We start from the raw sequence: 12,431 nt of genomic DNA, 5'->3' as shown, positions 1-12,431 counted from the left end.
TGTCACAACAAAAATGTTGGACAACAGACTCTTACACATTGGACACCACCAGCATGTCTCTTTTCTCGTTACTTTCCCATTTTCTGCTTTTCCTTTATCTGCACAGACTTTGCAAGTGCATCCAAATCACCAGAAGTACCTGGCGAAATATGAATCATTTCCTGCCTTTTTAAATTATCATCGCTTGCATCACTTCATTCTAAAATAAAGAAAACTACATTAACATTTATTTCTGAATGAAACTCCAGTATATGAAGATCATGAAACATTAGCTAAATAAACTACAAAGTGCAAAAGCAAATTTGGGTAGAATATGATAGAATAGATTATAAATATCTTCATCAGTAACATGAAGTTCAAAATCAGAGTCTACATCTGAATCACATAGTTCTTCTGAACCACTGTCATCAAAAATGTCTTCTAACATCTCTACAATTCCACTTTCATTTAGTGATCCACTAAGATAGCACAAACAAATCACTGTCTAAACACTTCGCACGATGTAAACAAAACTCTGAAAGCGCGCGCCTTGAGCAGCTGGAAGCATGGAGTATAGAAGCGAATACATGCACAAATAAGCTGCTACAAGTTTGGGAAAACGACGACAGAGTACACGAGTGCACAGTATAGCTGTTACAAAAGTTCTACAAAGTGGTATATATAGTTTTTGCTTGAGTCTCGTTGACAGTCTAATAAATACATGGGCCCGAGTTAGCCTCGGGCGCGGTCAGTCTGTGCTGTTAGCCCACCCTGATACACACTCGAGCTCGGCCTCCAATGTGTTAAAGGGTATGAAAAACTGTTCCCAAGAGTCTGTTGCTGAGGACAGCTGCTCAGACAGTGACTGAAAGCACTCCAAGGTGGCAATTCATTTATAGTAATGAGACAGTAGAGAAGTTAGGCAAATTCCATAAAATTACCATATTATTATTATTATTATTATTATTATTATTATTATTATTATTATTATTATTATTATTATTATTACAGACCAGATAACAAAAAAAGTCTGCCTTCTTACAAGGACTACTACTACTACATTATGAAATTTTTGACATTAAATACATTATACAGCTTGTCCTTCCCATGAGCTTGCTATGCATGCCTGGCTTGAGTTTGGCATAAACTCTTGTTTGGTGGTCACTGTACATCACAATATTCTGCAAATGGCTCATAAGATGATATTGTGTTGGAGAGACAAAATCTTTACAAACATCCATTACTTCCAGAGAAATTAGTACAGTAGATTAGAAGCAAATTTTAAAACTCTTTCCTGCAACATTGGTTCACTTATAGATAATACTGCAGCATGAGCTCGACTGAAACACTCGGAATTCTTATTGTTCACTTCTTTGTCTATTTCAGTCTTTTCTTACTGTCTTCATTCACATATTCTTCCTATTCCTTTGAGTAACTTTTACAGTTTGCAATAAAGTTTTGGATTTCATTTTTCCTGCACTTAAGCTCATTTGCTACATTACATCAAGAGCATCCTTTATCGCTCTCCTTTATGACAGAAACTCGCTCTTCCCGTGACAGAACTTTTTTTTTCTTTTTTTCTTACACATACTGCTCTGTAGTAACAATGAATCAGACATTCAAAGTACATGTAAGGGTGTACAGCAGGGGTCTTCAACCTTTGTCAGGGGCAACACTGGCTAGGCAGGAAGAGTGAGAGGTCCACATTGAAAGGGAACAATCAAAAGTAATTTTAAAGCATTTTACAACCACTCACAGTTGAAGCGAGTGCAGAGAATAATGCCTGCAAATCGGCATAGGCTTAATGTTCCTGATGCTACAAAGTGCAAGGAAGCAGGAGTTGTAGTTTCTAGTTAACACACTGGATCATATGAGTTAAACTACACAGTTAGCTGCATATGATGGACGATTTGAGAAAGTTATTGTATAATACTGTATGTGCACCCTCTGGTTGCAGGTGGCTTTAAACAAGTAATTCTGTGAATTTCATTGAATATTTTCTGAGAGTGATCTCTAAGACTTAGTTTAAAATAGTAAAAATGTTCATTTTTCCCCGAGGTGCAATGTAAAAGTGCACTAGCTATAATGTTGATTTCTTTTGTTAAGAGGCCAGTAAAAAAATGCTACACAGGCTGAATCTGGGCTGCAGGCTATAGGTGGAGACCCCTGGTATGCAGGGATGTAATATACTACACTGTAAATATTTTTCACAGCTTCCTGGTCATCTGAAAGGGGATATTTGTTGATTTGTGACCGAAATTCATGATGGTCATCTTAGAAAAGGTGAAAATACATTCAGCTTCTGTGAATATCATTCTGTGTTGGATAAAAGTGGTTGGAAATAGGGACAGTTGGCTTAAAGGGGTGTTTATCTGGGAAAGGTTTGCTGAATTATTATTATTATTATTATTATTATTATTATTATTATTATTATTATTATTATTATTATTATTATCATCAATCATCCCACTTTAAGACAATTCTTTCTTTGCCTTCATAGTCTGTCCTCTTGATGTTTGTGCTGAAGAATACTATACCTTAATACTACTAAATCTTGGAATTCTTTTTCTGTAATCTACATACTTCTCCAGCATGAAATTACATGTTTTGCAAATCTACCAATCTATGAGAGGCTGTCATTGTTTTTTACCCCTGAAAACAACAGTATTGTTTCCAACAAACCAAGTTACATTCTTTTTTTCTTTCAAAGAATGTTTATAAATTTGGATTTGGCAGATTTCATGTTTATTAGTACACATAATTCAGTTGGTTGATATTGCCTGGGTGTGAACAGATTTCAAACTTATTCCAACCTTTAAACCGACAAAGACTACATAGTTTCTATGTCATAAAGTCTTTTAGTTCCATGAGGAATGTGCCAGGTTCATCTTAAGATATGTCTCTTAGATCTCCAGCCTCAAGGATGGTTGAATCCTCAAGACACCACCAGAGGTTATGCGGTTGTAGGAAAACTGAAAAAACAGATGGTAATGACATGATGCCTACAAGGCATGATTAGGAGTAAGGTAGTTTGCTGTTACCGGTACCTTCCTCTTTGGGACAGAAAGTGCTATTACAGTAATACCTCTCATAACATGCGGTCTTACTCTTAATGTCATTATTCTCCACCACTTGCACTTAGCAGATTTTGTATTGTCAGCCATGCATAAGTCTATAGCCATAATATTGAGAGATGCATTCTGACAGTTCTTAGAGGGAGATCTTAGAGGCCTATCTGGGTGGGGAGAAGGAAGGGGGCTTGGTTGCATGGAAATGAGGGCAGACCCACTGCGGTTGCCATGGAGATAAGCAGAATACAGTGGGCTGAAGGAACAAACAAGTGAGGCAGAAGTGAAGGGAAGGAGAAAGGAATGTGGTAACACTGTTCAATGGCACGTGCAATGCTCCTCCCTCCAGCCCTATCTGTCAAAACTCTTTTCTTTTAATGTTACTGGTATATGGCTTAGAACGCTACCTCTCTCTAAATCACACTCATGTTAGCAAGCGTTTTTAACATTGAGCTGTACCAAATCACGTTGCACGTTCATACATTCAGCCTTGGGTTGACAAGTTGTACAAGATACATGAATCCCAAGTGTCATATTGATGCGTGTCCCAGTCTGTTCCAACATTCATAGAACTATTTTTATTTCACAAGAAAGTCCTGACATTTTTGTTTGCTTTGAAATTGTAAGTTTAGTTAGAAGATAATGAAATACCTCCGCCATTTCACATAGTGCTATATGGACAATTCAGCTTTATTTAATAAAGAGATAGCAATTCTGGAGGTCTTTAAAAGTATTCTATAAATGTTCCTAGAGGTTGTTATATTCTTAAGACATGAAACTAGCAATGAAATACAGATTGATTGTATGATTTTACAGTAGTTGAATTCTTATGACCAAGTAATTCCATGCAGTGCTTATTGCCTGCTGGTTGAACAATCTCTCAGATTGTTGGTCTGTAGCATTAGCATTGGTACTGCACTCTTTGTAATCTGCAAAGTGTGGAGTTCTTTTTGAAATGTTTAGATAGAAGTGAAATGCAGGAAGAAAGTAGGAAGTGGATTATCGTTGAAATCTTCTATTAGTACTGTCAATTACATACTTGCAGTAATTATGGGAGGGATTTTATTAAAGATATATAATTAAAAAACATTTCCTAAATCTGTATAGCATATGGCATTAGATTTGGTACTGTGTGTTGTTGTACATGGTCCAGTTTTACAAGTCTTATTTGTATATTATTATTACAATACATTAAGATTAATGAAAAGAATGGAAAGTATTCTCAGAATACTTTTTTGGGGGTTCCTTTAGTCTGTCATCATTTTAATTTCAGTTGCAGTTCATTGAAGACTATAACACCTTTCTCGTACAAAGAAAAATAGCACAACGGATACGAATAGTTCTGAAAATGAACCAAAAGTCTTCTAACGTGTAAATAGTTTGACTTAAGAGTACTTGTAAAATGATTGGGATAAGTACTATAACCCTTTCAGACCTGAAAGAAAACTGGAGGTGTGAATTTTTATTTGTACGTCAAGAACTGACTAAAATGCTGCTCAATACACATATTAATAGTTTATTTTACAAAATAAAAACTAACATCCTAAAAACAGGACCCACACAATTGTGCGTATCAAAATTCAAAACATCGTATCACGTACGATGGTGTAGCTTCAAAATTTACGTTCACTAACCAATGTACACACTTCATTGAATATATTCCGGTATTCAGTAAAGCTTCTAGATTAATATAAACGCAATAAATAAATACTTACTTTCGGCACTACTGCTTCCTGCCATCTCGCCGATCAACTGTGCTTTTTAAACTCTTCTTCCTTCGCCCTGGCGGTCAAGCGCATACTAAAATCAATTGAAATACATGCCACGTGTCCTGCACAATCACTGCAGTCCGGTGTAGCGCCGAAAAAACATCAAATACGGTCAGGGATAACTAAAATACGAACCCGCACAATTGTGCGTACTCGGTCTGAAAGGGGTATACAGGATTGCCAGATATGTCTGATTGTAACAAGGGATAAAAATCTCCACACAAAAGTTTTTTTGTAAATACTGTATATGCAAAGAGAAGAAATAATATAAATATTTTATCCTACATACTGAAGTAAGGAGAATAACCTATATTGTTCCATCCTAACAAACGTTTGAGTTCATATTCACCTTTTATAATTATCTTGGCTAAAACCCTGATAAGATGGTAGGGTATTAACAGTACATTAAATTTACCTCAAATTATTCTTGGGCTAATAGATGAAAGAAAACCAATTAATAAAATGCACAGTTTGAAATTTTTATAATCACTCTTCTTTCTTCTCTGTTTATCTTGAATTTGAATTATGAAAAAAAATACTATGTGAACAATTTCCTGCATGAATAGGTTGCCAAACTGACAGGCATACATTACATATGTAGATATCTTTTCAGGGGTAAAAAGTAGTATATTTATATCGTGAAATCAAGTGGGTCCATATAAATCGGATCAAAGTATGGTCACAGATCCTCGAATTGCAGCAATGTCAGCGACTCTTTTCACAGGCAGTTTTGTAAAGAAAAATGGCATGCTCCAACGATCTTTACTTCAATATTTTCAAGCTGGTACTTCTGCTTGTAGGAAGGCATTGTCGGCTTGTTCTTGAGATGCACTTACTCGGGCTGCGCTGTATGGCGCTTGAATTGCACAGTGAGATCAATAATGAATCCTTCCTTCTTATTTCTGTAGTTTATCATGTTTATTTGCCACATGCTTCCTGTCAAAGATATGCCATGAACGTCTTGATGCACATTGAAGTTTTTCTTTTGGTACTCTTCTGCAGTCGAAGATCTTATTTTATGATGACACGAGTTCCTCGTTACTGTAGGGTTATGAACCCAGAACGTGTGCCAGTGTTTCTTTCTCCCTGATACATCAATGACAGAGGTTACCATCATGGGTTCTGCCTTGAATAGTTTCATTAACAAGGCTAGAACAGATTTTGCCACTTGTGAACAGCACAATAATATAAACTGAATAACAAGGAAGAGAGAATCATAGGTTATAAACTTCATGGTTCTGATCCGTGGTCCTGTTCAGGTAGTAATGAGAAAAAACTGTTATCTATTATCGACCTGTAAGGATTGTTGCTACCATGACATGTAGTGCGACACACAAAGCAACATATCAAGCATTGTTATTTCTGGTTAAATTCACACCTCAGTATTGTTTGAAGACCGTTATTCTTTGCAGACAACTTCTGTGTACATTTTTGAGGTGACGCAGGTAGTCTATACAGGGTGGTTGGAAACATGACCTGGGTATATGAGCATTAGGAGTGGTCATATTGATAAATAATTTGAAAAAAAAAAAAAAAAATGATATCTCAGGCCGTTCTAATTTTATCAGCAGCTGAACTTAGCCAATCAAGTTGTTTTGCAGGCAAATTCAAATGGGCTTTGCGAGGCGGTGTTGCTAAAATCTGAATGTGGCTTAAGACTAGGTCGAGAGAACCAATCAAGGAGGGGTGGAGGGAAAAAACTCTGCGCGGGGAGTAACTAAAACATGGACCTCTGTGGTGTCAGGATCAGGCCATAGCAAGTGTGCTACAGTGACTGTGTTTGTTCGTTGCTGATTTCTCGGCACGGCTCTCAAGCTGGTGCAGATTTAGGAACACAGCCTTGCAAGGCCCATTTGAATTTATTCGCAAAGCGATCTGATCGGCTGACTCCAGAAACTAATAAAATAACGGCACGAGATATCGATTTTTTCAAATTATTTAAAAGTATGACCAACCCTCTAATACACATACAGCCCATATATGTTGTTTCTGACCATTCTACATTTCCTGTTTTAAAAAGGACGACTACAGACATCTTTTAAGCTGCTGTAAGGGAAAGAGGGCATTGCTCTTAAATATAGACTTCTGGCAACCCTAGAAATAAATAAGTTTAGGCCTATCGGCCCTGAATTATATTAATAGATTAAAAATGATTCTTTTAAAGTTACTCTGTGTTCCATTAAAGACTTTTCTTCCAGTTGACTTTTGATACTACATATTTTGACACTGTTTACAGTACTTCTTACCTTCACTGTTTTTCATTATTATAAAACATTCTTTTCTTGACTTCTTGTAATTTACTTTACTCTAATTTTTCTTCTCTTTCCTATCTTTCAGACTGGTGGAAGTTGAAAGAACATGCTGTGCGTTTGATGGGAGGGTATTAATTATTTATCAGAGGGCCTGAACTCTGCTCCATACCGGTATTACAAGAAATGATTGACCATTGAGCAAAACATATATTTTTAAAAAATGTGCTGTGGTCAGCTGGGATTGTTATAAAAATGTATCATTATGTATATAAAAATAATTTAATTTGTATCGTGTAACTAAGAACCTGAATCTGTCATTGGCCTTCCGTAATGGTGTTTTAGCTCATTACATATGTGTTTATTACTGGATGAAATTGAGATCTGAAATACATCCTTAGTCAAGAATGGTTCACTCTGTTTACATTCGTAAATCTACTATATGATGATGAAATGAAGGAGTGCGGAATACATAAAATTGTTATAAGAATGACAAGCTGAAAATCAAAGTATTGTGTAAGGGAACAATTTTGTACATTTTTGTTGTGTTATAAACTATCATAAAAAATGTTTACTCAACAATTTAACCTGTAAAACTGCAAAAGGTTGGAGGTGGTACCAAAGTTTTTATTGTACATGTACTGTTTTCTAGTGGTTGTTAACAAAGAAGTCCATTATATTTTCAATTCCATAAAACAGCTCTTGGACTGCTAATAGTTAAGATGCAGGAAGCAAAGTTGCTCAGTGGAAAACGTGAACTGTAATAGATATCATTTTTAGTATTGTAGCTCGATTAGCAATTATTCTGCTTTTTAACCTGTCGAGATGTTTACAAAGTAATTTAAAAAGGCCTCAAGTCATATATAATCATGGGCCAAATTTTAATATCAGACTATAAAACAGATCATTGCCATTATAAGATTTTATATTTGGATGACAAAATAACTTTGGAATCAACTGGATCTAAGCTCTTCTTATATTATAGACATGAAGTGGAGCTCTTGGTTTTTCTAGCCTGTTTCTACTTCATGCAACGGACTATTACTTTGGAGTTCACATTTGCTCACTTTTGTATCGAATATGGTGCAATGTCTGAAGTGTACTGTATTGTTAATGTAAAAGTCAGTTATAATGAGTGTCTCCTTCATTTATGTGCTACAAATTCCAATAATGAACCAGTAAGAGCTATTGTATAAAAACAAAATAGTCATTACTCTTTATGTACATAAATATATCTTTTATTGAGCTTGAATTTGAGTTCAAGGGATGTAATTTAGGTTGTGTATTATTATGTTAATATATGTAATAAATAAAAATAATTATAATTGTTTTATTATTTAACTCTATAAAACCCAGGCATGTTTTCACCATATCTTACCCTAAACTAGATTATTAGTCCTTAGCCTACGGTGCAGAGTTTTAAGTCTATCTACAATACTGACAACTGTTGACAGAATGATAGGTTTTTTGGTATGGATCCTCCTAAATTGGCAACATAGGGTTTGTCAAATATGTGATCCATTGTGCAAAAAGGGACCCAAAGTCTGCAATGGAAAATTTACAGCAGACCTGAACAAAAGTGTCTAATGTAAAAATTGCATTTCTATGTTCTAACTTCTTGCGCTACTTATGGGTCTTCTTAACAAATTAAGTTACGCAGCAGTTAGAATCTTCGCCACTTATTGTCATGAAAACTTTGTATAATTACAAAGAATAAGAATAAACGCTGTAAGTCAGTTTTTCTTAAAATGCAGTTTTCTTAATATCAGCAGTCGGTAATTAATATCTTCGGAAGTATTGCACCTAGAAGCTTGAACTCTTTTTTTTAATGCTCAGTAGCTTATGACAATTTTAGAACCAGCAAAAATCTCAAAAAAGTTTAAATTTGACTTTACGTCCCTTTCTGTACATCGGATCTCATATAAATTATTTTTATTATTCATCTACATGACTAACGTTTCTCAACCTTTCTGAAGGTGTGGGCCCCCTTTTTGTTGCATTATTTTTCAAGCAGCCATAAGTGCTGGACATGTTTTATAAAAAATTGAAACTAAATTAAGTTACTGCTAAAATCTTACATACTGTATTATGAAATGTTTAATCATGAATACTGCAAAATTTTGAAATAGGAACTTTACATAAATGCTGTAATTAACAAAAATCCGGTTTAGGCAGTGTTAGAAAACAAATGTGCAACAAGAAATGTTCCACAGTCATTAAGCCACATCATGCTCAACTCTTGACAAGGTAAGTTTATTATTCTTGAGTGATCAGTGAAAAATTTAACTTGTACAACAAACTTAATGCGATACTGTACTTGTTTCTGCAATCCCTGTACAAGAACATCAATTTGCAGCTTCAGAGATTTATTCACACTGACTCAAATCTGATTTACAGGTTTTATTCCCTCAGTTGATTACCTTTCTTTCAGCACATTAAAGCTATTGCCGAAAGGACTTAACCAAACAATTTGACTGGAAGCAGCATTTTCACGGCCATACTGCTGAGTGAAGGATACTCATTACTCGAATGTATCCAAAATTGAAAATCTGTTTCATAGTGCTGTCAGATAATAATGCTCTCAATCCTCCTTCAGATGCAGGAACAGAGAGACAGAGAATTCACAAGAGAGCTGACCTAGAACAAGGGGTACCGTGAGCTTACATATTTATAAATTTCAAAATACTGCTACAATTAAATGGAAATTCAATCCACTAATTGTTTTCTCTGGGAGAAAGATAATATTCAAATATCTCTCATAGTCTTCCAAATGTTCTGATAATTTGAATAATGTTTCCTCAAGCACTTCCATGTACTTGGAAAACAGGCTTGTTACATTTTAAAATTCTTTCTTTCCAGGCATAAAGTTTTCTTTTGAATAAAATGATGCTGTTCATGGTATTGAATGTTTTTTGAAGATGCCTGAAGAGAGATGAGAGTTCATTAATGAAACAAAATATGTCACTTATATACATCAATTTCATTACCCAGTCATAATCTCACATTACACCAGCCAATGGAGACTTTTTAACTCCCGAAACTATTTCCAATTCAGTTCTTAACACCACCAACCTAGGTAATACTTTTCTTCAGATCAGCCCATGTACTTCAGAATGTAGCTGCCAAAAGGAATGTTGAGCTTTAGCTTCTGAATAGAAAGCTGCTAAACACAGGATAATTTTAAACTGCAGAAGACGTATGCTGAAAAATGTATGCTATCAGTACTTTCATAATTGAAGCCAAATTTAATATATGAATCCATGTATTTGCAGGTTTTGTTCTTTATATTTATCTGAATGTAGCCTCTTATTTGTGGTGGACAGGCTATGTTCCAGTTGAATCCACATCAGTCTGTCAAACAATCATTAATCAACACTGATCTGCGTATAGAGCTGTTTCCCAGGTGGCAGATTTATCATAAATTGTTCACCAATTCTTTTGAAAAAATAATCTCAAGAAAGTTGGAAATCTGTCAAACATCTCCCTTGGTAAATAATTCCAATTCCTAATAACTAGGGCTAGAATTCTGATGATTTTGCATTTTTTTTTTTTTTGTAAGATGACATGTTGCTCAAATATATATGTTTCATGAAAGAATGAGTTCCATGAAGTGTATTTGTTAGGTCATTATTTTGCATTTTTTTTGACATTTTTGAGGGATGGGGCATTTTTGGGAAATTTTAGGTCAATTTGGTCATTTTTCTACTATTTTCAAGAAAGAATTAATGTTTTTTAGCTATTTAATTCTTTATTTTACTAAACTTCCGTGTTGAATATTTTGTTTGATTTCATACAAGCATAACATATATTTTCCAGGAAACGGATACCCTCTTTCCCTATTCCCGAAGTATGCAAATAATGGACTCTCCCATACAAAGAAATACATTTGCCTCTTGCGTATGTAGAAGGTTGCAGCTAGCAATGAGTCATTGAGTTTGTGGTATTTCTTTGAGCTGGAAGTGCTGTTCTATTAGATGCAAAGTTACGATATGCTTAAAGTGAAGCAAAGTGTGTCTGTTAAACTAAAACAATTAGTTTCTCAATATGGAGAAAGGGTCTTCACCACTGATGGGACAATAATTTACTGCAAACTTTGTGACTTGAGAGTGGCCGCTGTAAAAAATGTTTACGGTGGAACAACCTGTATCTCGTGAGAAACATAAATTTGGTCTGCAATGACTTCAGGATGAAGGAACATTAGTGCAACAGAAGCTTCTTGGAGAAACCCATTCATCCTTTTCACCATTCTTTGAAGAACTGTGTAGTGTCTCTTTGTGCGAATATCCCATTGAGTAAGTTAAACCACCCTAAACTGCACAATTTCTTAGAGAAGCACATGGACACCATACTGGATTCTTCTACATTAAGGAAAATCTATGTTAGACAATGCTATGAAAACACTTTGGAAGAAATCAGGAAAATAGTTGGAAATAAAAAAATATGGGTATCGATGGACGAGATGACAGGCTCTTCAGGACGATAAGTATGTAGCCAACGTGTAGGTAGGAACACTGGATGAGGATGTTCCTGGGGAACACTTTCTACTCTATCATGAGGATTTTCGAAAAGTGAACTACTCAACAATCAGCAAAGTTCTTGATAAATCATTAACATTGTTGTGGGCTGATGGCATTTGGCATGACAATGTGTTGCTCTTAGTAACAGATGCAGTTCCCTACATAGTCAAGGCTGCTAAATTGCTTCGTGCTCTCTACTCTAAAATGATGCATTTAACTTCTTTGGCCCACGCGTCACACAGAGTCATGGAGGAGATTCGTAGTCATTTTCCAGAAGTTGACCAATTGATAGGATGTGTAAAAGGAAGGGTTTGGAAGGGTAATAGGGAGGTACATTCAGGGAAACGGGGTTGTCTAGGGAGCAGTGATAAAGGTAGAGAGATATGGAAGTCAAGTAGGGATGACATAAAAATGTCAGTGTTCAACTGTAGAAGTATTGTAAAGAAAGGAATAGAATTAAGTAATTTAATAGATATGCATTTACCAGATATTGTAATAGGAGTTGAATCATGGCTGTGAAATGATATAATGGATGCAGAAATTTTCTCACGGAACAGGAGAGTGTATCGTAGAGATATGATAGGAATAGTGGGAGGGGGAGTATTCATTCTGGTGAGAGAAGAATTTTTAAGCTACGAAAAAGTTAAAAGATGACAAACATTAAATTCTAGGTGTAAGGCTCATTTCTAAAGATAATAGACAACTTGACAACTTTGGAGTGTACAGACCGGGAAAGGGTAGCGCTGACACGGATTCAGAATTATTTGATAAGATAATCAGCTATGTGGGAAACGATAAGGAAAGGAATGAGATTGTAGCGGGTGATCTCAATTTACCAAATGTTAATTG

General features: G+C 35.4%; 1 protein-coding gene across 3 annotated transcripts in view; it reads left to right on the top strand.

Annotated features, from left to right (window-relative positions):
- LOC136876472 (serine-rich adhesin for platelets) overlaps positions 1 to 8,390 on the top strand; it is a 496,688-nt gene extending 488,298 nt beyond the window's left edge. For all 3 annotated transcript variants that reach the window (XM_067150462.2, XM_067150463.2, XM_067150461.2), the window contains one exon: positions 7,154 to 8,390. In XM_067150462.2, the coding sequence (XP_067006563.2) occupies positions 7,154 to 7,168 (15 nt within the window). In that variant the 3' untranslated portion in view covers positions 7,169 to 8,390. The remainder of the gene's footprint in view (positions 1 to 7,153) is intronic.
- The last annotated feature ends 4,041 nt before the right edge of the window (positions 8,391 to 12,431 follow it).

Source organism: Anabrus simplex, chromosome 6, assembly GCF_040414725.1.
Source record: "Anabrus simplex isolate iqAnaSimp1 chromosome 6, ASM4041472v1, whole genome shotgun sequence".
In the NCBI taxonomy this organism is placed as follows: Eukaryota; Metazoa; Arthropoda; class Insecta; order Orthoptera; family Tettigoniidae; genus Anabrus; species Anabrus simplex.
This window is presented reverse-complemented; position numbering and strand designations above follow the sequence as displayed.